We start from the raw sequence: 27,889 nt of genomic DNA, 5'->3' as shown, positions 1-27,889 counted from the left end.
GGAATGGGATGAGGGGAAAACAAAAATAGACATGCCACGTTAAAATTAAGACAAACCGACTAAGCCTTTGGTGAGAGTAAATTGTTTTGCTTCAAGTGTGTGTGTGTGTTGGATTAAAAGATGTTAGCACTACTTTAAGTTAACAACCCCCAAGTCAATTCTTAATTTAAATCAGAACATAGGAGCAAAGCGTAACAATGTTTAACAAAAAGAAATCGGAACGGAGGACCCTGATGAATCTGCATGACAGTGCAAAATTTTCTATTTTACTATTGGCAAAAAGGTTGTGTACAATTCTAAAAGCCTATAACTGCACTTAAATCGTTTTTGCATGGGCATTGAACATTTCTCTCCCCTAATTTTCAATCAAACAACAGCAACAAGACAGGCTTTGCTTCCCCAAAATATAACAAGAAACCTATATTTTCATGGCTACCGCATAATGAGCGGGGCTTGGTTTGGGAATGTAAAACCCTACCAGTCTGCTCCGATACAACATAATCAGGTACCTTGCACTCATCAACACTTTAGTTGATCTTAGGCTTTGATCGTCTTGGTCTTAACACAATCCATAGAACAACGAGGACTACCAAGAAAGCAGGAATCGTGCTCATATCAAACTCAACTTGAACTTCCCTCTCCCTGGTGCAATGAATTGGATGGAGATGTGATATAGTTGAATTCACATAATCAACAAACCTGCAAGAGGAGTGAGTTTCAAAATGAGCTGATTTAAACAACATTTTGTTCACTCCAATGCCAAACTGTCCATGTAAGTGGTAAATCACAATGATAATTACACTTCTTTTCTCATGTTTTCTTTACATTAAATACTAGATACAAACCCTTTTATGTGCGTCCTTGAGAGATTCAACTCCCATAAGCACTTCAAGGCTTGGATGAAGCTTGTATTTCTAATTGAAAATATTTCTTGCCTGAAATTCTTGATGCTTATGTTTACAGTTCTCTCATAAAGAACTACTTTCTAATTTGCATCCAATGGAGAATAGACTGCAAATTTGGTTAGACTGCATCAAGGAGTAAGTGTAACTACAAAGAGTCTAATCTACCTACAAATAGGTTACAGGGAAAATGTGAATGCCAGACGTGCAGTGATCAAGATATATATTCACACACATATAAGTCTATGCATGTGCCTAACATACCAGATCATATGCCTGACAAGATCAGAAAAGAATCTACGATGATTATCTAGATTGATAAGTAATAGACGACGTACATATATATACAGTGTGTGTTTATATATGCAAATTGCTTAAACTGCAAATGAAGTTCAGAGTACACAATTATTTTAACACTGGAGATTTTCATAGATATTCATCAAAGACTGCTGAATTTAAAAGCAACAAATATTTTAATGGCTAACCCTTTGGATGCATCCTCCAAGGTATATAGCAGTCTCATAGCATCCACATAGCGCAGTTCTCCAGTAACGGTCGAAATCTGAAAAGACACCAAAAAATATGAAAGAACCCAAAATATATGTGAACCCTAAACTTTGAAAAAGGAAAAGAACCAGAAATAAGGACTCTAATAATTGAACAGTTCTTCACACACACGGACTTGTACAGGAAAATGGTGATGAACAGTGTACTCACCCTTCTCCACAGGCTGACAACGTAGTTATATTTGTTCACTAGCTCACGCTCCTGGGATTGGAAAAGCTTGAAAGTTTTTTCAGCTAGTTGTAGTTAAAGTCCATCTAAAGAACTTTATTTTACAGCAATGCTCCCAAAATCAACAATTGCAAAAATAAATAAGTAAGAATTCATGTTGCTAAATCAAGTGAAAATCAAATTGAACTGACATCTACTTCAGTTTATGAATCAAGTGAAGAATGACAATTTGGCAGGTCCTATTCCTTTTTCATCTTGCTAAAATAGCACAAGAACCAACCAAACTGCACAAAGATGGAACTTTATTTAAATCAAGTCTATTCTTGTGGTGGGTTTATAAAATCCTTGATTAAACAAGATAATGACATCAGAACATTTTGTTACCAAGTCTTTTGTTTTCTTAATGAATGTATAAGAAGAGCAGAACGATGTCCCCAGCTCTGTTTCTGCCATAACCAAAATTCTCTTTCACATCATTATGGTTGGAGGCTGCAATTTTTTAGGTTGAATTTGCCATTGAAATATTCATCTGCTACAAAGCCTATAATACCACAACAAAGGATACAAGTACGCTCCATAACTAGAAGATGAATGGCTGAATTGACAAGTTGTATCGACTCCTCAAGAGTTGTGAGAATATAACTCCGAGCAATTGTATCAGACTGAAACCGTGTGATATGCCATCCTTGAGAAGTGATGGACAAAGGGTTGCATCCTACCGACCATATCCAGTCCTATTACATTTCAGACATACAATTCAGAAACCAGCGAAGTTCTTTGATAATTGATAATTAGATGGAATTAAAACTAAAACCAAATAATTGATAATCAAATTGAAATATTCGCTGCACTGCATTGAAATCATTTCTACGTTTTCTTCAATATGGAAAACTACTGGTAGCTTAATATATCACTATTTTGAAACCAACTGCAAGAAAAATCTTTCAAACCAATAGTTTAGTGTTAAAGATGTTCTGGAAGAAAGTAAACACATACAAACATGCATGAAACTTCTAATATTTGGAGCCAACAAGATACGGGTACAAATACACCATATTGATAATACTATCAAGTTAAAAATGAAATGAGTTGCAAATATTTGGAAGGCAGTAAATACATTACAAGAGTTAGAGTGGCAAATTAATTGTTGTATTTCTAGAACTTTCAACATCTGATTCGCAAAATGGATTTGTGGCACTATATTTATTACATGAATGTAAGATCTTTTATAATAAATAAATAAAAAATCTAATTTTCACATTATGGGGCCAGAAACATTTGTGGTTGAAAACTTAGGGTCAAGTAAGATTCAGAGCACTGTAGTGTTACATGTTTACCAAAATCATACTCGACAAAATAAACCACTTTTTTTTCTTTTCTTTTTTCTTTTTAAAGTATATTAGAAAAGTGCTCAAACAGGGAATTCGCCCATGTACAACTTCAAGGAGCCAAAACAACCCTAAGCTCTCAAGCTATCCACAATATCCTGCATGGATTGACAATATTGCCTTTTAACCCAAAAAAATAAATAAATAAAGAAGTCAAAATAGAATATTTTAGCACCCAAAAAAAAAAAAAATTATCCTCAGACTTCCACTGTTAAATATATATATATTTTTTATTTGAACAGAAATTTCAAAAAGTGTTACTTAAAAATAAAAATAAAAAACTTAAAAAATGCAGTAAATAAAACAAAAACATACTGATCATCTGATCGTGTCAAAACGGGGGAGGGAGTAGAATCGAAACCATTTAGTAACGTTTAAAGACATGCAAAAATAATATGCATGTGCCTCTCACATGCAAAAAATGAAAATGTCATGCTTTATCAGATCGTGGCTTAAGAAAATGTCCATCCAGATTCTGCCACCACCACTTTCTTGAGCAGAACTAAAAAACTAAATAGAATACGGAGCTCCACCTCCACATATGGCGTACCTCGATTGCAGTTTCATGGGCGTGACTGTAAACAAGATGAAGAGGAAGCAAACCCGCTAGATGTTCAGAAACAGCAGCCAATGCAGCTTTTATGGGCCTCCTGAGATGGTTAATTGTTAATTGAAGAGGGAAAAAAAATATCAGTCCCATGATTCAAAATGCTTTATATATGCGGAGGAAAGAGTATTCCAGGTGATATTTTCAATAAGCAACCAATAAAATAAAATATAATTCAGGTCTTCTTTTTCTTTTCTTTTTTCATAAATAGACAGTTAGAAAAATAAAGGGGTCGTTGTACTACCTAACAGTTAGCATTCACAATGGGATACTAAATTCAATTTTCTCAAGATATTATCTGTCACGCACCAGCATGCAATAAAAAATTCCATGTTTCTTGTGCATAACAAGGAATTTATCATATACAATTTTGCAAGTTTCATCCTTGACTTTAAAAACAACAGTTTATCTAGGTCAGGCAGTCAAAGCCTCATATAGGATGAGTTGTTGGTTCAAATCTTTATAGAAATGTGCAAGGTCGTCCAACATGGCTGCCGTGCATTACTCTGCAAAACCAAGGCGTCCCATTCAAAATTTACATCATTTCATTGATCAATTAGATGCATGACAAAACTCCCATAATGACAAGACAATAAGAATACGCTCATCCTTACGTTTTGCCTTTATTTCCATGGATAAATGATATGTCACTTCTCATTAACTCAAATTCTATAAATCTGTGGAATTCTCTGAGAGTTTGGATTTAACATTAAACTACACTGACAGTATTAAAGGATAAAATGCTTAGACTTAATATAAAAAACTCATTATTCAATTCCTGAAATTTCAACCTCAAGTCCCACAAAAGCGACTGCCCATTGCACTGCAGATGGCTTTCCCAGGATGACTGCTCCGACTGGACCACGATAACCATATCAGAGAGTGCTTTTGCCTGATAATGCTTGTCAACTAATAATGGATCACTATGAATAAACCAAAAGATTGGGACTTCTAGCGTGGACCTGCTATTGGCATGGGTTCCTGCACAGGAGAAAAAAACATTGTAGTTCCAATCCTAGAACATATAAGCATCTATATACAACATGGGTCAATAGTTTATCAGGTCAAGTGAATAGTTTAAAGCAGATGTCTATAATCACTTCTACATGATATGATTCCTTAAACACAAGAATACAACTTATAAATAAATCAACCACTAGTTAAACCTCGATAGTAGGCAAGCTGTGGCCCTTACCACTAACTCAGTCTTGACCCAGAAACCACGCTTTACTTTATGAGTTCACTAATTAAGAAAAATATTTGGCAGTACAAATCAGTAGCTGATTCCACGTCTTTTATGTTATGTTTACAAAAGCAATTAGTAATTATTTACACTCTATGACATTTAACCATCCACAAAATAAAGCAGGGTCCACCGCCAAAATTAAAACACACCACATATTCCCAAAATGTAAGTATAATCTATGTAAAACCAGAGATTGGAAATGAACTAAGTAGTAAACATAATAAAATAATTTTTATTCAGATTGGTGCTATATATACAGTATACTAAAGAATAAAGTATATGAGGATGTATTATTGTGAATCAACATCACATATTCATTTTTAGATTTTTTGAGACTGTCAATAAGGCAGCTTTCAGCACCACTGTTGTGCATGAAATCTTGCCACTGAAGACTTGTATTCATATGCATGACACGAGCCAACCAGAGCCCAGAGTGTGAGAAAATATCTACAAATGTGAGAACCCCATCCTTCTCATAAAAGGACAACAAACCCCAAAAGAAATGGACTTTTCTTAGAATGATTTGGAGGACCGACAAAATAGCAAATTAAAAATTAAGCAGTAGAGAACCTTTAAGAGAACCATGATCATTCAACCTCTGCAACTGACGCTGGAGAATGGAAGAATCAAGAAAGGAACGCACAGTTTTCCTATATGTTCCATTAACAAGCAATAGTGGGACGGCTGCCGCTCTCCGCGCCACTGAAAATGCCATTGCTAAAGTAGGATCCTCTGAAAGTGGAAACCTACAAAAGTTGACAATATCAATTCAGGTATGAACCATTTAAGATTATAATGAAAACCACCCTTGCACCTGATCACTGAAAGAAACTAGAATGAACAGGCAAGTTTAGACACTGATATCTTGTTAAGATGGCAGCATTATAAAATATTGAAGAAATAGTTTAGGGGAACCACTTGCTGGAATATAAAATTTTCACAGTTTACCAAGTGGCTAGGGCAGCAAATAAGCTGAGTGAAGCTGAATATCTGAGTTTTTAGGCTCGCCTCAGCAGCCAAGTACCAAAGCACAAGATTGGCTCGTATAGAGCTCAACCTGGAGGGGTTATGGCTCCCCTAATTTTTTTAAAAAAAAAAAAACTTGTTTTGGGTCCTCTTAATAATGGCAAATTTGAAAAAAGAATTTACATGTCCTTCAAAATTTTGTTGAAAACCTTGTTTATTCGTCCCTCTTAATAATTAAAAAGGGTGGTTTGAAAAAGAACTTACACGTGGCCCCTCCAAAATTCATTGAACAACTTTTTGTTCTTTCTTTAAAGAATCTAAATCTAGTAAACAAAAGTAATTTCATTATTGTGGTAGCCCTTGCTACAACGTACATGTTCTATTCAAATATTTATATATATAATATCTATTATCTATATGAATTTGAAGACGAAAAAAAGAAGAAGAAGAAAAGGAAGAGATGCTAGGCACTTGAATGCATCATTTATTGGCTGACAACACGTTCTGCCTATTTTTTTTGGTCCTATTCGTATTAGTTTCCTTGTCTTAGTTATTTAAGTTATTTTTATCTCATTTTCTTTTAGGTCATATGTACCTGATTATTTAAAATGTATTAAGAATAGGAATAACCAGATAGGTTATGATGAAGGCACTCACACTAAGCTTGCGCACTAATAAGCGTTCGACTGCAGTCATCCAATAGAACCCCACTTGGTTATAAATGAATATAGGCCAACAATCAGATCTCAAAAGATCGCTAAAATATATTCAAATGTAATGTGAAATTTGGAGAAGTATACAAAAATATATATATATATATATATATCAGATCTCAAAAGATCGCGAAAATATATTCAAATGTCAACCAACCACGCTGCCCAAGGGAGATTCATTGAAGTAACAAGCATTGAACTAGAGCTGAAGCTCGGACTATTTACTTAATGAACTTGAAAGAGCTAATAAATTACCTGAGCCAAAGCAATTTTTGTGCAGCTTGGCTCCTTTTCAGTACTAGAAATGGCAAAAACTGTTGTTCAACAGTTAGTACCAGGATGAGCTCATAGCATCTACGAGGGAGGGAGTAGTTGAGAGATTTGATTCTTACCATTAATCGTATATATATATAAACAAAGTTTACTAAGTCACTGGAACTCCTTAGAACATTAGAAAATATAGTAAACTTGAAAGAGCAACGTGCAAAATACATACATGTGTTCACTGAACACGGGTGTCTGAGAAGGTAACACCAAAGAAGAAAGCCCATCCTTAAGAGCCTTCAGATCCACTGGCAATTGTTTAGTATGTTTTACTTTCTGCATAATTAAATTTAGAGTAAAGATAATTTCTCAATGAAATAGAAACTGCTTTGACCTCATCATAAACATCTTACCTCCTGTGTGATGAAGAACAACTGAAATGATATCTTCTCGTAATAATGAAATGCCCCATCAGCAATGGAAGGTGATATGATGTGTCTCATAGATCCCCACAAGGTTGCACCTAAATGTGCAAGGAAAGTATCACGTGCAACTGTGTAGTTTTGAAACTCCTGCACAAGAATATAATGTTATGTTGAAGATATGCATTTTTCTGACTAAATTTTCCTTTTTCTTTTTTGGGGAGTGGGAATTCTTGTCAGTAAGCGTGACACTGAAGAATTTGTTGTCAGTATGTGTACCACGGATTAATGGAATACATGACTAAATTAATAGTTTTCCAATGTGTCACGGGAACATAAATATATCAAATCTGTCACATGTAAAGGAAGTAGAGTGTCAATGTATTGGACTCTGACACAAACAAATCGAAACTTGATCCAATATTTTAGATATCGTAGATGATCTATTGTGTGATCAAAATCTAATAGATAACTTAATGGTTATAATACAATAAAATTTAAAACCATCTTTAATATCAACCATAAAAACTTTGCCCATGTATGCATCAGTTGTAAAAGCAAAAACCATTAGGATTTCTCCCTCCCTCTACCAATTGTAAATAATGATTGATCTGTGTGGCCTTGATCTTCATGTTCAACCTCCATCCTCTCAGTCACTTCCTTTAATTTCCTTCTATCCAACAATTTTTCACCTCTTTCTTTGTAAAAGATTGATTTTTTTTTTTTTTTTTGATCAATTTTTTAAGAGTAAAACCTGTTTTACAACAACAACAAATGAGATGATATGTTCAAAAATCCATTTGATTGTCATCTATGATACTTGTTGAAATAAAATACCATTTTGTTCCATTTTCCTCTTTCATTTTCATTTTTTTTTTTCTTTTTTTGCTATTTTTTTCCTTTATTAGGTTGTATATGTTGGTTGACTGTAGATTCAAAAGTGATATTGTAATCTAATATGCTTGATTTTCTCTGGGCAAATTTTCAAGATGTTTGCATTATTCTCAGTTTTAACAGGATTATCCGATCAAGAGCCAAATATAAACCAATTCAGTTTTGTATTTGAAGAGAAGTGAACCATTAAACTACCCTATCCACGTCGGATTAGGAGAATATCTGATCCACAGGCCCACGCAAAAGGATGGAACAAAATAAATGAGCAAACAGCATACCTCATAAGTATCACTGAACAAATTCCAACTCTCCATTCGTGTTAAAGCATCTACAGCCTTTTTCTTATGACTTTCATCGTATTCCTCGCCTTCAAAAGACTGGAGTTCATTTTTTAGATCTCGCATTCGCTCGTCAAGCTCTAAAAACATAAACCAAAATTTATCATAAAAAACATGAGCAAGTAAAGACTTCACATAATTAGACCTACATAATACGTAAACAACATAATTCCAGAATATTATAAAATATTTTAAACCATCGAAGATCTAGGCCCACAATATCTAAGGTTAGAGAAAAAAATTTTGTTAAAAAAAATGTAGATATAATTTCATCCATACAAAGCAACCTAGAAACCAAAAGCATGACAACAGGCATGAACTTTGCAATCAAAGAAAAGCTTCACATTATATGTGAACTAAATACACTAATAAAATGATTGTTCCTGGCAATGAAAGCTTGTGCAATCAGAGAACAGAAAATTACCTTCACAAAGAGCAAGCTTAACCTTCCGTCCCTTGCAATGTTTGAATGCGAAAAGCTCGTATATATCAATCTCTGCCAGAAGGATATCAATGGCCTGATGATCTTTCTGAAATATTTAAATGCATTATACATCAAAAAAGAGAATAGCAAAACCATTAATGTTCACCAAAAATCAATAACAGAAATACTATAAATTATCTCACAAGTCACAACCCTGAGCCTCTATACTGATCAAATTGGTGCGTATGTGTTCAACTTTCACCTGTACTTAGATCTATCAATTGATTCATAAAAAAGCAAAGTTCATTAAATAATGAAGCTCGAATTCTCATGATAAGAACAACGTTAGTTTGTGAACAACTCTTCCTCAATTGATCCAACCCTAAGTTCTAGAGGATCATCACCACACCACTGTCCATGATGGTTCATGAACAGTATCGATTAAGTTTGGCCTTCTCTTTTTCAATATGCAAAGAATATTTTTTACATCATTAGCTATAGATAAATATTTATTTTAAGGGGGGGAGGGGAAAAGCAAAAGCAAAGAAGAGGAGGCAATACTTTTACTGGCTAGGCATAAACAGCCCAACAGTCAAACTATAAAAATTGCCTATATCTCTTATAGCAGTATCCACAACTTAGACAAATGCCATTGATCTAATAATGTCATCATCGTGTTCCACGTCGAAATTCACGCACCTCTTCAAAAGTACAGAAGCCATTTTGCCCAAATATTCAGGGCAATAGGTTAACAAACCAGTATGCCAACACCCTAACAGACATATCACACAACCAGATAACACTGAAATGGACTACTCATTCAAGAATGGGTGACTAAGTGCTCAAGATGCTTATTGCAACTGCAAAATCCACTTACTATGCTCATATAAAACCACTCAACACTACTGGCGATTCACAATCTAGTACAGTCCTTGCGTGCATTACGAACTCAGAACCCAAAAGATAAAATGAGGCCGCAAGAAACTCCAGGATAGTGGGTTCATGAGAAAACTGGAATGTATGTTCAATAAGAAGGCAGTTGGCCACAATGTGTGAATAAGTTGTAGAAACCGGCCATATGTGCTCCAAAAACCAAAACCTCAGGTCCTCAAGCCATGAAACTTCCACCTCCTTGTGAATAAAGAACAAACGGACAAATTTTGCACCGTACCATGGAAGGATAGCTTCATGAATCTGTGTTACATAGAGAGTCAATTCAAACAAGAAGTAGGCAAGGGCTGCCAACGTAAACTCACTAATCGTGCGTGATTGCGTTCATTACTTGCACAAAGGAGAAATCACATTGTCCCATAAAACTGCAGAGTGTTGTTCTTGCACCCATAACAATTTTCCATAACCATTCATTCCACCACTCAAACCTGTCTTCAAACCATACCTCAAATGATACTACCAGGACAACTAAATATACCTCCAGTGTCCCAAGCTGTGGTCTTAAATGACTAGCAAACAACTCAAAGCAGAAAAAACTATACCAACAACATGGTGCTCAAACACTATGCCAACATACCAACCTAATAACAACAAAGCAACATAAATAATCAAGCACCTAATTAGAGTTTAGACAGATGACTGAGTTACTTGGTCTAGAGATACCCCTTCGCCTTCCGCACCCCCGACAAAAAAAAAGGGGAAAAGTAGCAGATTCTTCCTTTTGGCAATGATATTATTGTAAAGAGAATGAATAAAAAATATCATCTAGATCTCCCTCTTACATCTATACCATCCCCCATGATGTATTATGATAATTCCTTGTCAGAAGAAGTTCACAAAATCAAATGATCAGCTGCCAATTTTCAGATTGTACAGCAATTATTGCACTCATAATCTCGTCTTAACCTACCAAATATTTTTCCAATGGAAAAATCATCACTTAAAGGGTAGTTTGTCAATACCAATAAAACAAAATTAGGCAGTATATTTATTTCCAGATAAAACATTACTACTGATTACACCATGTGCAAATCCTTTGTGAACAAAACCTAAATGAAATAAAATCTACATTAAACAGTTCCTATTTTACTTTAAGGAACATACATCACCGAATACGGAAAACTTTTCCTGAATTGCTTCTTGCAAGCGATCCTCAGCTTCATCTTCCGAAAGTTCTGGATGCCACAAAGCAAGTACAAGTTAACAAAGGGCTCAAAGGACTATCCTTGAACAGAAAAATAAGCAATATCTATATAATAAGGCCAACATAGAACTTTCTAATCCTGATTGATTAAAGATGAGTATTTAATGCGCCCATGAGACAATCAGAAATTACAATAAACTAGTATATTGCTTTAATCATTAGAACAACAGCTGAAATGGAGAACATTAATTCCCAGAGTGAAAGAGTCATAAATTTTCTGCAGCAATTTTTCTTTTTTCAAAAAAAAAAAAAAGTCAATATATGTGACTGAAAAAAAAAACTGAAAATCTAAATAACATAATGATTATGCACTCGAGAGAATCAACAAATAGTATGACGTTTATGAACTCGGCAATTTTATTCTGAAATCTCTAAAATCGAATCTGTGCTTTTATCATAACTGGGTCGGCAACATCACCGATGACTGAAAAAATCATGCATTAATGTGCACTAAGAAGAAATAAACCATTGTCAGAACCATCTAGTACCTGCTACTGCACCAATTGTTTTGTTCACATTTGGCAAACTTAGTTCAGTGCGAACACCTTCTCCACCAACAGCAGGGCCCCACGAGAAAGGGCCTGCGCTTAAATCGATAAATGCCCACCTGATACAGATATTCTAAGATTAAACTTCATGTGCAAAAACGAGAGTGAGCGAACAAGAGATACAGAGAGAGAGAGAGAGAGAGACTGAACCTGCCCTTCCCAATCCATGTATCTGTGAGACATTCTGCATGTAGACCACTAAAGTCCCCAGATTTCAAATCCTTCTTAAAAAGAAGCTTCAAATCTTCATTCTTCCCATTCAACAACTTGGAAACAAAATAAATAAATGAACTTTTATTCCATTAAAAGTAATATATATATATATATATATATATATCAGAGAATGAGATTTTCAACATTTTTGTTTTGCTGCATCTATCCAAGACATATAATAAGGAAGGCTATATACCTGCATCACTTTGCTCTGGATGATATCAGCAGTATCTTTCCCTTGATATAGCCTTTCAACACTATTCAGTGCATCTAGGCAGCTATTGTACCACTCTATCTGGGAAAACAATTAAATGGAAAATAATGGTCTTGAAATTATATTGGCAAATAAAAACAACTAAAGCTACAATATTTGCCCTCCAAACTTTATTTTGGCCATCATGCAAATCCCATTAGTATGTTGTCTTCTAAAATGTAAACAACTACAATGAAAAATATAAGCAATATTAGATGAGAAAAATTGTCGGATTTGCAAATTCTCTTTTTACAGGAAACGTATTTTCCAATGTGGATGAAAGAAAAGCAAGGAATGAGAAGCAAGACACTACCTACATAAACTATATAAAAGTTCCATCAGAATGTGGTCCACACAATCAGATATACTTTGTACTCCTTAAGAGGGAGGCCACTGCAAAGGAATTAATAGCATCTACGACGCATTTCTATTGGGATGTACTCCTAAATAATTGCTAATGAGTGAATTCAATCCAATCAAATTGTCCAGTGTTGCCATGTCAATGGCGAATAAGGAATTAGTCCATCATCTGAGGGTCCTAAGTAGTAGGTTAGATATTAAAAGGTAAAAGGGTTGGATGAGTTATAAACATTTTCTTTACAGAACCTATTTAACATTATTACTATTGCCACAGAATTAATTCAAATGAGATGGCTGAGAATGATCAAATAATATAAACTTTTTTCCCATTATTTCACCTATTAATTGAACTTATCGGACGATTGACCCGATGCCTTAAACTCTGCCGAATATTGACCCATCATCAAGCAGAGCCTACTTTTCCGTTATGTCTAGCAGGCAAAATGTTAAATATAATGGACTGTGAAGCATGGGCATGGATATGAGATATAGACACAACACAGAGATGGGTCGATATGGACATGGCAATGTGACATTCTTAAAAACAGGATAATGATACAACAAGGATATGACAATATTTATGTGTGCGCGCGCGCGCATGCAAATATATAATATACATATGAAAAGTAAATAAATATGTATTTATGGCAACAACGACAACCACCAAGCCTTATTCCCAACTACTTGGGGTAGGCTACATAAATCCTATGTTTCCATTCCGCTCTATTAAGGTCATAGCCTGAATCAATCATACGATTATGTTCATATTGGTCATGACAAAGTTTTATGCCAGCTATCAAGTTACCAAACGGAACCCTCCTCCTTTATCCGACTAGGGACCAACCATAGTTGTTAAAGGCGCCTCTAGGCGCCATCTCAGCGCCTTTAGTGACTTAAGGCGCAGGGAGTAAAGAAGGCGTGCGCCTTTACCAAACAGGCACCAGGCTACAGGCGTCCCAAAGGCGCGCCTGCTTGCAAAATGCAATTTTTTTTATTGGTTTAGTTCTGTTTGTTTATTTTTTTTATGTATTGTTATATTATCATTATTTATATTATATTATTTTATTAGTTAATTGAATAGAAAACCTACAAGTTACATTGTTACAACATAAAAAACAAAAAAAGAAAAGAGAACAAAAAGCAAAGGAAAGAAGACAGACTCGACAGAGGCAGCGACGACTTGGACTCTCGGTCTCGGAAGTCAGATCTGCCGGATTTGTGTCGGATCTGCGTCTGCGACTCTGCCGGTAAGTTCTCTAACTTCTCCTTCTCTCTCTTCTTCTTCTCTTCTTCTTCTCTCCTTCTTCTCTCGTCCTCTTCTCAGATTTGCTTCTTCTCTTCTCTTCTGCGACTCTGCAGATATTTTATTTCTTCTTTTCTTCTTTTTCTTTTCTTCTTCTTCTTTTCTTCTCTCTCTCGGCCGAGTCGAGTTTGGCAGATTTTTTATTTTATTTTTATTCTTTTTATTTTTTTATTTATCTTTATTTTATTATTTTATTTTTTTTCTCGAGTCTGGACTCTGGACTGTCTACAGCTCTTCTTTTTATTTGAAAGAGTTTAGTTTGTTTGTAGAGTTGGAGTTGTTATTTAAGATGGTTGAATTTTTTTTTTTTCAGTTATCTGTGTTTGTTATGTACTATAACTATTGTTCTTCATTTCATACTACGTGGCAATAAAAAGATCGTTGTTTGCGTTTTGTATATACAATTTTGTGCATGTGGGTATCAGAAAGATGTTGGACTTTAAGGTGAAGACAAAATTTGATCTTTCTCCATCATACATAACCTTCTGCATGATTTTGGGCACAGTAAGATTAATGCAAGTAGACACTTTGAATTGGTAATAATGACAGCAAAATGCAGTAACATTATAATTGGACTTTACTTGGTTTTGGCATCTTTATAATTGGACTTTACTTGGTAATAATGACAGCAAAATGCAGTAACATTATGATTTTGGGCACAATAAGATTAATGCAAGTAGACACTTTGAATTGGACTTTACTTGGTTTTGGCATTTTATGTTGAATATTTAACTTAAGTAATTCATTTAGTTGACTTTTACATCTTTATATATACTATTGCATCTTTAATACTTTATTGGGTGGGTTTTGTTTTTTTTTTTTTCAACGTGCGCCTTGCTTCAGTCGGGCGCGCGCCTCGCTTCAGTCGGGCGCGCGCCTCGCCTTGCACCTTGCGCCTCAAGCTCCAGGAGGCATTTGCGCTTTTGTGCGCCTTGAGCCTTTAACAACTATGGGACCAACTGTGTAAAAAACACAGGCGAAGAAATATGTATCTATGAAAAAAAAACTAAAATAATAATTGTTTGTCGTTTTAAATAGAAATATTATTATTAACATTTTCTCATAAAAGAATATGACTAACAAGTATATGATATATTTTATATTTCTTACTTATTAGTTATAATATCAAAACAAACATTAAAAGCCGAGATTTATGTTGCATTAACATGGACTTTCTAACTTAAAATATTAGTATTCTGATTCTATCCTAATTCATCCAAATCCAAAAATTTGAACCCTTTAAGCTTTTTTAAAACAATCATACCATAAAGGTAAATTAGTAATACTACATTTTAGTTTCAAGATGTGTCAGACATGAAGAATATCTGAGCGGACAAATGTTCGATGTGAAATTTTTTTTTTTTTTCAAATTATTAATACATCAAGAAGTATATGTATTTACGAGTATCCAAACAGTATCGGTATCCGATACACATACAACATGGATACATCTTCCTTGTACAAGTTTTAGTGTTTCACAGGTAATCGAAATTTACAAAAAACTAGCAAATAGAGATGTACCCCATATCTATTACCTGCATCTACAAGATACATACATTGCATGAACAACATCTGCTACCTCTGATTTAATCAATTTAGTAAGCAAGTAATTATGCACTTTGTTAACAAAAAAGCTTTAGATGCATTGCCATTTATGATGCAAGAATAAGCCTCCATGTCTCTTTCCATATGGAGGCCCAAAAATTATACATATAAGTACATCCAAAGGAACAAATAATATCCTTTCTCCTTTACAGATGGCAAATTAAACAATTTAATGATATTAAAAGAAAATTTGCATAGTGAATCCAATAAAAAAACCTTAATATTATCAAGAACTGGTAAAAGATTTGGTCCAGGGCCACAGGCAAGTAAAATGGGTAAGAAAGATTCAGTATGCAAATTTCAGTAAGATTTACTATTTTCGGAAATTAAAGCAAAAAAGTACTAACCGTATCAGTTTCTTCAGTTATGGTCCAGGCAAACTTTTCCATTGGATGCTTTTCGTACAAAGGCCTCTTAATATTATCAAGAGCTGGCAAAATATTAGGTCTTTAGATAATTATAAATATGTAAATACTAATTAAGCAAACATTTCTACACTATTCAAAGAGGAACCAGAACACATTATAATATAAGTTCTTACGAACCAAAAACATTTTCTTGAACAGTTCCTGAATGAAGAATGCTTTCTTGCAAGGTCTTATTCTGTAAAATATAAAACTATTAGTGCCTATTCTCTAAATGCCATAAAGAGAAACATACTACAAAACAACAAACACCTTTATATATATAATCTGATAAATTCCTAAATATGCAAATATCAAATGGAATAGCCATATAATAAATACTCAAAGAACTGATGGTTAATGGGAAGCATCTAAATGAAAAGGGACATTTGAAGCATTAAAGAAACTGGAAAGTACCTCCTTAAGAAAGTCTATTTCAGTCTCAGATAAACCTCTCCTGCAAAACACAAATAAATGTGAATACAGAAGTATGAAAACCATACAATGTACCATATGCAAGTACAATGAAATTTGAATCCTTAGTGATTTGACAAATGAGGCCACAAAGAATCCTTTATCAAATTTAGCATCAAATGATAGGCTATGCAGTATAGACACTTCTAAGGAGCCGTGTTCTTGTCAGACGTGTTACAATGAGAATCCTTAGACATTCTCAGAAATGTGTCTGGCACATTTTGAATATGCCCATGACATGCATCTAAGAAGCATGGATAACGACATGGACATGGAAACGACACGGGAAAACGAATCTCAAAAAAGTAGGATGCGGGCACAGCATGGAAGCAGTAATAAAATATGACTTTTATATAAAAATATGATATACAAGAAATTGTAATTTATAAATCATATAATTATAGTCACCCATGTGACACAGAGAAAGACATAACAAGTACACATACAGAAATCATATGCATTTGTGCATGAAAGTAGACTCATTTCCTACTCCAATGCCCACTCCTTTTCAGTAAAACCTTCTTATATCTTTTGATCCATAAATATAGTCAAACTTATACAAATTCTACATGAATCTTTAATTTTGTCTCTCTTGCAACTATACTTGTTTTTGGTAAGTGAAATTATAATTTTCTTCCATGCTAAAAGGAAGTTTTAATCAACATATTTAAAGTTGATTGGTCACGTGTTAGATAAGGTCAAGAACTGCCAGAAATCTTTGCGAAATTAAGACTTTTAATTTCAAACTGTGGACATGTTCAAGATATGTCAAACATGTGTCCCGGAGTGACTGAGAAGTGTCGGAACCCCATGCGTGTCTAACACAGACGCGGCTCCTTATTAGAAGGTTTTGTGCTTCTTATACGTTTGACCGTACTTAAGATGCAAAAGATACAAGGAGGATTTATTACAAGAAAGTAGGAGATATATACATAAACAAACACATGCGTGTCAATATATGAAGTGTCCTTGTTATATCATTTTCTATGCAACATGGTTGATTATAATTTATAATTATATGGTTTATAAATTACAAGTTTGATACTAGTCATAGAATATTTATAAATCATATACAATAAAATCTTTATGTAAAAATATAATGACGTGTCCTACTTTTTTAAGATTTTCCATGTCAACATGCCGTGTCCGTGCCCCAAGTCAATATCTATGCTTCATAGAAGATAGTTAAATATAATTCAAAACCAAAACAATCAGGTCAGACAAAAAAATATGTATTATGCAAAGAGAGCTACAGCATTAATTGTACAAATGCAGTATGGGGCAAAACAGCGTTCAAAAGTGCTTAGTGGGAACATCAATAAATGTACATGTATATTTATACTTTATGGAATTTTCATGGTACCCAGCTCGTATAATGAGTAACAACACATAAAAGAGGGACCAACCTGCCGAACATTGATTACTAAGCCTCTTCGTTCCCTATAATTTTTTTCTTTTTAAAGTAAAATTCATTACTTAAATCATTTTAAGCATAAAACTTTAGCTTCTAGAAACTTCTTCCTACCACATGCGTTCTCTAATCCTTAGCTTCATCTAAAAGTCTGTAATTTCTAACGCTATAGAGAATTAAGACTACATGTATGATAGGAGTCGCATTGAATTTTATTTTAACCACTGCTATCAGTATAAACATCAATGGAGAATAACCATTTTACACAAATTAATGGTGACGGCTAGGTCTATTTTCAGCCCACCCCTTCTGTGGCCCAATGTTGGTGGGATAAATACAGGGTAATGGCCTTTTTAGCATGTTTGATAGGCCGACACATATCTGATATGGGTGTCACGATCAGACTGGTCAGACGGGGATTTGGCACCACAGCTGCCAAATGCAAAACTTGACATTACAGGAAAGAGGGCCAGCATTAAGCAAGTGCCTTCCACAAAAGGCGCAAAATAGAGCTGCGTGTCATGACCAGTTAAAAGACAGATGCCTCATGCCTTAGCCTGAGAATCCAAAAAATTATATACCACAATACTGAAGTATTGATCTTGCTTCGATATGACCTGCTGTGGTACCATACAGTGGCCACAATACTGAAGTATTGATCTCGCTTCGATATGACCTGATGCATAACTAGGCATAAACGACAGCTGAAGTACCAATAAGCAGCAAAATTGGTATCTGGAGGCATCAAATTCTATGGATGTCAAAAAACTTATTACAGAGAAATTGAGTGCAAAGAAAGGTGAGGCAGCCATCTGAAAAAGACAAGAAAACCAAGAACTGATACAAGACTACAACAAAGGAGAGAAAGCAAGTGGAACTAGAACAGCCCCTGAAACCACTCCATGCAGGTGGAACCGGATGGTGGAGGACAGACATCCTCTAATTTATAACAATCCATCCCCTCTCCTAGCAAGGGGATCAGCATCCTGAATATCCTATGAGTAAGAGGTTAGATACTAAATGTAACTTAGTTGGGGGTGGGAACTGGGTGTACTTCATAAAGTGTGTTCTGATGTTCTTACTAGCAAAGCATAGATAAATAAATAAATAATAGAAGTTCAAAACTTTGACCAAAATAAGCACCTGTATCCATATTTAGCTCGTTTCACATCACCCTTGGGATTCAGAACAAAAATGTTATATGCATTTTCGAGTTGCAAATATTCAACCAAACTGGAGAAGAGAACATCCATCATGTCCACATCTACTTGCCAAAGACCAGAATGGTCATCCCTACAAACACATAATGAACGAAGATTAATTAAAGCAGAAATACAGATAAAAGTTCTTGTTCTTAATAAAAACAACCGTCACTCATTTGAAGCAACACAAAAAATCATTTACAATAACGCAAACTCAATTTTCAATTACATCAATCATCTATTAAAAGGAAGATGTAACAGGATGAGCATACTTTTCATACTGCCAAATGTGAGATTGTTGATTACTCGATTAAAGTATGTGGACAGCTACTTTGTGCAAATATTGACAAAGCTCAGAATGTAAATATCTACCTCTCCCAACACTATTGATTAAGGGGACAACACTGGGTAATGGCTTTCTAGTGCGTATGGAAGTTGGAGAAGAGTCATGTACACAGGCACATACATCTACATAGATATACACAAACACAGAAGACATGTTGTGTCCTTATTATGTCTTTCTCTACGCAATGAGGCTGATTAGAATTGTTATAATTTGTAAGCTATAAATTTCTTGATACATCCAATGGGTAATGGCAATTCGTGAGCATGGAAGTAGTGGAGTCATACACAAACATAAATATACATCCACATACACATTCACAAACACAAACCCAAAAAAAACACGTGTTGTGTCCATGTTTTGTCATTTTTTTCTATGCAATAAGGATGATTAGGATCATCATGATTCATAAGCTACAAATTTTGTGATACATCCATAAAGTATTAGAATTACTTAACATAAAGTACTGTATGTCGTATAAAATAATAGTTGTTAATATAAATTTATTTTTTACTGCATAGTCTTTACCATGTCCATTCTTACTTATTATGATTTTCCAAGTAAGCATGTCCACATCATGTCATGTCGTGTCAAGTACTTGTAAATGTTCCATATCTGTATCCATATTTCCTTTTTTATAAGTATCTGTATCCATACTTCTTATAACAAAAATAAAAGTAAAATGGGGTAATCCCTTCCTCTTTCTTGTCACCCACCTAAGGGACGAAAGAATTTGATGGACCATGAAGGAAATGTGCCCCTCCTATCTTCCTCTCCCTTCCCCTTTCCTTCCTACTAAACTATAAATCTCTATTCACCCATCCACTTTTCCTTTCCCCTACTATTCCCTCCAAACAGACAGCCCATTAGTCTCACCAGTCTTCCAAATATTACTAGGGCCTCAAGTTTTCTTACTTCCCCCAACTTAAGTCCTCTTCTATACATGGTGACACATTGGCTTTACTTTAAAGCAGGAAGGGAAGAAATATCTTGAACAATTTATTTCTAATGTGAGTCATCTTCTTTTACATGTGAGCTCCTAAGAGCCTAGATGCGAATGCGGAGTGCCTAGCTTTTCTCTCGTTTAGTTTTTCAATGCTTCAATTTTTCAAAGTTTCCAAAAATTCATAAGCCATTTTTGTTCAGTTCTGGAAACAAAACATACAATAGCAAGAATTCTCAAGATTCTCTAATAACATGAAGAAAATTATCAAAATGTGCAAAACTTCAGCACAGGGCATATTTTACCTGGTATCAGACACATCATCTTTGCGGGCTAGGACATTAATGGCATGCTCAAAAATAGAAGTAACCTTTTCGCCCATCTGTATAGCATGTACAGAGAAGCTGCAAGAGTATTTCATAGCAACGTTTAACTCATACAAGAGAATATAATAAATTCGAGTACAGTAAAACAAAAAGAGTCTCCTGAAAAATAAAATAAATAAGTCAACGAAAAGGTAAACAGAAACATATTACTTGTAGTTTACATGACTGATCATAGGTAGATGATGACGTTGCTCCTTATCTATGCTAATCTTGTAAAATGGGGTGAGAACTTCGCCAATGCGAGGAACTCGCGTATGTTCAAAAATGTGGTCAATTTTTTTGAACCAGCGCTCAAGTTCTTCAGCATGTAGCTTAAATTCTGAAAATTAAAAAAATAAGTCTGGAATCCACTTAAGAAAAAAGCTGTTAAAATAAGAAATAATTTTTAAAAAAAAAAAAAAAAAGTGTATATATATATATATACCTTGGTTCCCCTTCCCTTCAAATCCAATAAAAATGAAATTCACAGGGACTGGAAGATACATAGAATCCACTTCCAGGAGCTTTAGATAATTTGCGATATTACCTGATATACAAATTAAATATAAAAAAAAACAAAACAAAAAAGAAATTTTTACTTCCTGATTTCAAATCAATGCTGCCTCCAACATAATTCAAAGTTCAGTAAGGAATTAAGAAACTATGAACAACAAAGAATTTATACAAAGTTATGCGATAAGGAAATAAAGAAACTGAGATTAAAATTAACAAGAAAGTTTCAAATTCATAAACTCCTGTTACCTTCCTACCATAAATCACAGCTATCCTTCATTTGAGTACAAAGAGAGGAAAGCAATCCAATTTCCATACCAACAATTATGCAATTTGCAGTTTATATAAATACTCAGTCAGGAATAGCTTGATTTGATTGAACAAGAGCATCAGTTCAACATTTACCAAATCGTTTTATCATGTCATGTTTCTATGACAAAAAGTGTCATAATCCCCTGAGATGTAAATTCATCCAATTTGGAAAGAAGATAAGTAATTAGATGATGAGCAAACCACTTAAAAGGTCATCAGGTGTCAAAGTTCTATATATACATTGAAAGCAGAATGATTAGTTTATTTCAATTTACTATTTTCTGACTGACAAGTGACATGAACATGGGTCTGTTTGAGGTTTTATTATATATACAATTAACTAGTATACTTAAATTCCCCCCCCCCCCCCCCCCCCCCCCCCCCCAAAAAAACGCCACGGGGGGAGTTTTATGTTAGTGATATTATTCATCACTCCTCAGTCCCCAATCAATTACTTTTTGACGTGGCATTAGAACAAAAGCATGTAAGGCGAAAAGGACTAAAGGAGCAAAACTTTTCTTGACAAAACTAACAGAAGTAGAAATCAATTTTTCAAACTTAATAAATAAATAAATAAAAGATACATAGAGATGGAGACATTAAGAGGAGTGTTAAAAGTTACAACAAATGCCGCCGATGGTAATCACCAATGGAGTCCATAACCCCCATTGAACTAACCGATAAATGTAATTAGATAATATGTTTCCACTTCAAAATCCACTACGTGCAGAAAAATTGATTATCCTTTATGACCCATGCATGCGTATCGGGCCAAAAATTGACATTAGAAACTGCACTATTTAAGCAGAGAAATGTCTAAAATCTAAATTAAGTCCACATGCAGAGTTTTGCTATGTAGTAATAGTAATTGTAAGTTTAAATGATTATTTAGGAAATCAGAAAGAAAAACACTATGCATGCACAGTATAAACAGGATAACAGAAGTACATTGAAAAACACAGTAAGACAATGGTGATATACATGCAAGTACCTGCCTTGGTGTAATTGAGAGCAGCCATTTTCCCAGGCCTGGAAGATTCCAAATCATCAAAATCTGTACACGTTAACAGAAATTGTCACAAAATATACTGAAATAAACCCATTTCTCAGGAAAAACCTATAAAGGGAACCACTGAAAAGTGAAAACATAATAATGGAGATAAACAAGATGTAGGCATACCACCACGTATAACAGCCTCACTCCAGAACCTACTCTTCTCTTTGAGGTTAAACAAGGAAAACACTGATGACATCCCACTTTTACCAGTTCGAACAGGAGATCCATGTGACCCAGCCACTAAGAACTGGTAAATCATTATTCAAACAATCAGTACAACATTATCTATTTACATAGCATAAACTAAACAAAAATAGACCCCACTACATGGAAATCAATAATCCTATCATAGGGCATAAACATGTTCCCGTGTACTGCAGTCGCCAACATAGATCTACGTATTGACCCAATAGATTGGACAACTTATTGCATACCGCGAAAATATGCTGTGTGTAAACTGATTTCTTTATAAAAGCGAAAACGAACTTTGTTTTGTAGAAAAATAAATGGAGGAGAAATACAAGCCAAGAAGAAACAGACAGAAGAGAAAACAAAAGAATAAAACATTCATGAATAACAGGTGGGGTTTGAAATAGTTCTTAAGCAGACAGTCTTGAAGAAACAGCTTCGTCGTTGCATATTAAAGTTCCTCTGTTTTTCAGTTGATGTTAGGAAGGCAATCGTATCATTGTATCATGTGATCACAACACAAAAGGGATTCTAAATGGCATGAAATGCAAAACGGGACGAAAAAAAGACCGAAAAACAACAGAAGAAACCATTCATGAATTACCAACTTTGTAGGACAATAATGGATAATTCATAATTTATGCCCAACGATCTCAACAAAAATTAAAGGCTGGGTTTGAAATAGTCCTTAAGCAGACAATGTTGAAGACCTAGTTTTGTCATCATATTCGTAAGTATATGATCTTTTTGTTACAAAACATTTCTAATTGATATATATAGACACATATATATAATGTGATCACGACATAAAAGGGATTGTAAATGGCATGACTATGCAAAACGAGATAAAAAAACTGAAAAGAAAACAACAGAAGAAACCATTCCTGAAACAGGTGGGGTTTAAAATAGTCTTTGAGCAAGCAGTATTGAAGGCTTGCCTTCGTCATTATATTTGAAAGTTCCTTTGATTTTTAGTCGATGTTAGGAAGGTAATCGTATCATCTTTTGGCTATATAACGTCTCTAATTGATATGTATACATAAATATCTTTATATATAATGTGATCGCAACACAAAAGAACAAAATAATTGATGCAAAACTAGAAAATGAATTTATTAAACAATCGAATCAAATAAAATAAAACAATTGTCAATACACAGAGAGAGAGATTGTTTACCAACAAGAAGGAGAAAAAGAAGAGAGGGAATAGACGATGATTGTGAGAATGGATCATTTTGGGGAGAGGATCTTTGTAATAACAGATCTTTTGGACAACTCCGTCGGGATCTGTGTGTGTCGATCGACGGCGGGCACTTCCAGTGGTGAGTACGAGTTGTGTACGGCGAGCGATTTTGACTACGCGACGACGGTGGTGGGTGAGTGTGATACAGAGACGAAGATCCACACCGTCTAGAGTACTAGGGTCTGAGGGTAAATGGGTAAGTCCACTTACTTTCTTGATTTTTTTCTTTGCATGAAAAAATGATGCATCTTATGAGCGTTTTCCTAAAAAAATATATATAAATAAATAAATTGATCATTCCATAATACTCAGTAAAATAATAAATACGAGTGGTAAATACTAATAGCAATTTTCTCTAACTTAGCGGGTTTTTGCCGCATCCCGTCCCTAATAGAGTGAATTTGGTAGTCTCTAAATAGATTTGGAGTGGATATGGTAAAATAATTAAAAAGTCGACATGGGTTTGGGACAAGAGCGAATTTCCTATCCAATCTCACACCGATTATACATGTATCTTTAAATTTTTTTATATATATTTAATATTTATAAGAATCTTGTTCTTTATTAAAAGTATTAGTAAATATATAAATATTTACTACTTAGTAATTTAAAAACTTGGCCACCTTATTTATCAGTCCAATTTAAACACATTAGGCTATCTTTCTTTTTTTAAATATAATAAGAGTGACATAACCTGCTCCATCCTGCAATTAAATGGAATACGCGAGGCGAAGTAGGTACTTTGTTTACCGAAGTAGGGGTGGGGATGGTATATCAATTACAAACACATCCTGGAGTTGGGGTGGAGTTGGTATGACTAATTTTCTAACGGGGCGGAATAGGGTTTAGCCAAACCCGCCCTGTTGCCATCCCTAATGGTAAATACTTCGTAAAGGGTTGAATGGGATGTGTCTACAAAAGTCGGTTCCGGGCGAGGCGCTTGGTGTGGCACCAGATTAAATATTGGGTCTGGCTCTAATATTAACGGTAACGGGTGGGCACTTACCCATTTGCCCAAAAACTTAAACTCTTTGATAGTGTTGCATACCCACCCATTCATACCCCTTTCACTTTCTATCCAGATCCGATGTGGGACAAATATCTTATAACACTAATGTATTTAGATAAAAATACATCATTAATTATAGGGTAAAATGCAACAAACCCCCCCTGATCTTTACTCTCTCTCCCAATAAACACCCTTTGAACTTTCATTTTTTCAATAAACCCTCTAAACTATTTTATTTTTTGTAAAAAACACACGATGTCACTGTTCATCACTATTCAAATTGATTTTTTTTCAGTGAAACATGCACTATAATTTTAAAAAGACAATATTACCCCTATTAAAATTTTAGAATTAAATCAATTAAACCCCCCAATTTGTTAACCATAACTCCCATTGGCTTTCATCTCGATCTACCAAATTGCATCTCTCTCTGATCTCATTATTTGCAACCCTATCAACAATCACAGACCTGACTTTTGCAAACCCAATATAAATCAAAGTCATACACAGAAAGCCATGTGTTACAAAACCACTTATGCGATTTGGTTGCTGGAACCCAATCTTCTCTCTCTTGCTCATGAAATCCAGCCATCGTTATCGTCTATTTCTCTCTCTTGCTCCAGTTAGCAATCCGGCAGGGTCATTATTGAAACCCATTATGAATTAGAACAAAGCTAAAAACAATCGAAGAGAAAAATCAGAAGTATCTCACCGTTCCTCTATGGTGAGAATGAGGAAGTAAGGACTAGAAAAATCAATTGGGTGTTTAAATTTTGATCTTGATGATGAATCGAAGCAATTTCAAATTGTATATAGGCTCGCGTGCGCTTTACACCCTTATGATATCGATATAGTGCGTATAACCCCCCATTGTTTGTTTATCTCCCTTATACTTTAAAAATGGTGTGAATAAGTACATTTTTGGCGTTGACCCCTATTGACCGGTACCGGAGCTACAAAAAGACTAAAATGGCCCTCTATCTATGATTTAAAAAAACTAATAATATAACATAAAATGTGAAAAGACTAAAATAGCCCTCTATCAATACTCCATCTTTATTCTCGTTCTTGACTATGATCTTGCCCCCTCTCTCTCTGCAATTGCAAACTACAAAACCATACAAGAATCAGAAGTTCAAAACCCGTATATCTATGATTTTGAAGCAATTCGGCTTCGAGTTCAGAGGGGACGCCAGGGAAGTCACTTGAATGCAAATATATACTCACAAGAGGAGGTTGATGGACTGGTTTTTGTTGTTGTATTGGTAACATACTCCAGGGTATGTGAATCATCCTCAAAGAAAAAAAAAAAAAAAAAAAAAAAAAAAAAAAAGAGAGAAAAAGAAAAAAGAAAAAAGAAATAGTCAAGATACGGTTTCTCACTCCTTTATCCATAGAATCGATAGAATTCTCCGATTCCCTCAGCAACATCGGAAAGGGTTTGCTTTTAGAAAGGTAGGGTTCGACACAAGAATCAAAAGTTCAAAACCAATTAAGAAAAAAAAAAGTTCAAAACCTATTACCTATCAAAACCCATATCGGCATATCAATTCAGATTGTTCAAAAAATTAAAACCTATATCTTTCAGTTTCCATTTCAAATTGTTCAAAAAATCAAAACCCATATCTTTCAGTTTCCATTTCAGATTGTTTAAAAAATTAAAACCCATATCTTTTAGTTTCCATCGCCCGTTGTTCTAGTTCAAGTTCGCCGTTCGCAAGCTTCAGCCGTTGTCTTACAACTCTCAAGCTTTCCCCCCCCCCTCTCTCTCGCTACAACTACTAACTTGTATGTATGGGTTTTTTTTTATTATTTTCTAAATCAACTAATCAAGGTCTATAATTCTTGTTTTGCAAACTAAATGCTATTTGGTGAAATTTTTTATGATCTTTTTTTTTATATAATTTGTTTTAGGGCAAATCATTTCAGCTTCCCCAATCGCCTCCATCTCTATTCTCATTCTCAACTTTGAATTCACTCTCTCTCTCTCTCTCTGTAAATGCAAACTACAAAATTTACAAGAATCAGAAGTTCAAAACCCATATATATAATATACAAATATATATATATTTATATGGTGAGGGGTAGTAAAGGAATATTAAAAGGGCAATTCCTGAATAAAGGGTTTAAAATGGTCATGTGCCATGCACATGACCAACTGGTGTCCAATTCTCACCGGAATAGTCACCGGAGGTGGCTTAATTGCACATTTTTATATCTAGTAGGGATTTATATAAATAAATCTAATCAAAGGGGTGTAAGTTGCACAAATTTAAAACCACAGGGGTGTTTTTCAGACTTTCCCCTTATATATATATACACATAAAGAAGATTTGGATCGGCTTTTGTGATACCCCTCGGATCCGAGACACGGGTTGATCAGGCCCAAGCCCAAACCCGAGAGAATATCAAACAATTAAAGTATTTTAAATTGAACACAGAATAGAAAAATAAAGAATTTAAATATAAAATCCTCCAATGATAAATAATAAATTAATCCTCCAAAAACCTTCAAGGTTACAATTTGGGAATCCAACTAGTGGACCCCTAAACCAAACTCCAACTGAAACTGAGTAACTGAAAGTAAAGATATTCCAAAACTAAATCATAAAGTGAAATCCTATATCATCGGTAGGATGAATGAGAGTCCCTGCTTAACACGATCAAGCTTGAGACTGGAACCGTCCGACACCTGAAAAGAATAATAAAGGAGTGAGTCAGACTCACGAGCAAATTCTAATCTAACTGCAATCCATACAATGACTCGATACGCAGATACACCGTAGACACCTCACAATATCTATCTAGTCCATACATATAAATATATCCATACTAAGGGACATTCACTGGTCTATAATAGGGGTCTTAACCTGAATAGAAGGTAACATGTGAAAACGCACCCAAAGGCAGGCACGAGTACCTAGACCTAACAGGGTACACCTCAACCTATTATAACCAGTTACGCATCCACTGCATATACGCACCCTAACCCACGAGTCTGAGACTCGAGCTCATCTTGTGGTACCATAAACATATATATAAAGTCCGTCCAAAACTAGGGTATGTAGTTCAATTATTTATCGAACTG

At 34.7% G+C, this 27,889-nt stretch overlaps 1 protein-coding gene across 2 annotated transcripts; it reads right to left on the bottom strand.

Moving 5' to 3' along the window:
• Positions 1 to 234: 234 nt before the first annotated feature.
• On the bottom strand, positions 235 to 23,999 carry LOC132276918 (uncharacterized). Of its 2 annotated transcripts, XM_059778558.1 has the most exons (25): positions 23,727 to 23,999; positions 22,484 to 22,607; positions 22,295 to 22,357; positions 20,924 to 21,025; positions 20,650 to 20,818; positions 20,419 to 20,517; positions 18,769 to 18,918; positions 16,158 to 16,197; positions 15,882 to 15,939; positions 15,684 to 15,766; positions 12,012 to 12,110; positions 11,753 to 11,868; positions 11,543 to 11,661; positions 10,955 to 11,025; positions 8,900 to 9,005; positions 8,416 to 8,555; positions 7,235 to 7,393; positions 7,054 to 7,157; positions 5,449 to 5,624; positions 4,424 to 4,613; positions 3,576 to 3,675; positions 2,203 to 2,371; positions 1,620 to 1,702; positions 1,388 to 1,464; positions 235 to 699 (listed from the first exon to the last, which is right to left on the bottom strand). In XM_059778558.1, exons 1-25 carry the CDS (start codon positions 23,781 to 23,783, stop codon positions 528 to 530), a joined length of 2,826 nt encoding a protein of 941 aa, XP_059634541.1. In that variant the 5' UTR covers positions 23,784 to 23,999; the 3' UTR covers positions 235 to 527. The 2 variants fall into 2 exon arrangements, with proteins under 2 accessions (XP_059634541.1, XP_059634542.1); XM_059778559.1 differs by lacking the exon at positions 23,727 to 23,999 and having other exon boundaries at positions 22,299 to 22,357; positions 22,484 to 22,502.
• Between the last annotated feature and the right edge of the window lie 3,890 nt (positions 24,000 to 27,889).

The sequence above is a fragment of the Cornus florida genome, unplaced genomic scaffold (genome assembly GCF_030987335.1).
Source record: "Cornus florida cultivar Cherokee Brave unplaced genomic scaffold, ASM3098733v1 CherokeeBrave_3.0.0_Hap2_Chr10, whole genome shotgun sequence".
NCBI lineage: Eukaryota > Viridiplantae > Streptophyta > Magnoliopsida > Cornales > Cornaceae > Cornus > Cornus florida.
The sequence above is the reverse complement of the archived record's forward strand: the minus strand, read 5'-3'. Positions and strand labels throughout refer to the sequence as shown.

Coding starts and splice junctions, on each gene's coding strand:
- LOC132276918 (XM_059778558.1), bottom strand. CDS start 23,783: ATGATCCATTCTCACAATCATCGTCTATTCCCTCTCTTCTTTTTCTCC. Junction 16,198..18,768: donor CGAGCTAAATATGGATACAG/GTGCTTATTTTG, acceptor TGTGTTTTGCAG/GAGAGGTTTATCTGAGACTG. Junction 2,372..3,575: donor CCCATGAAACTGCAATCGAG/GTACGCCATATG, acceptor GAAATGTAATAG/GACTGGATATGGTCGGTAGG.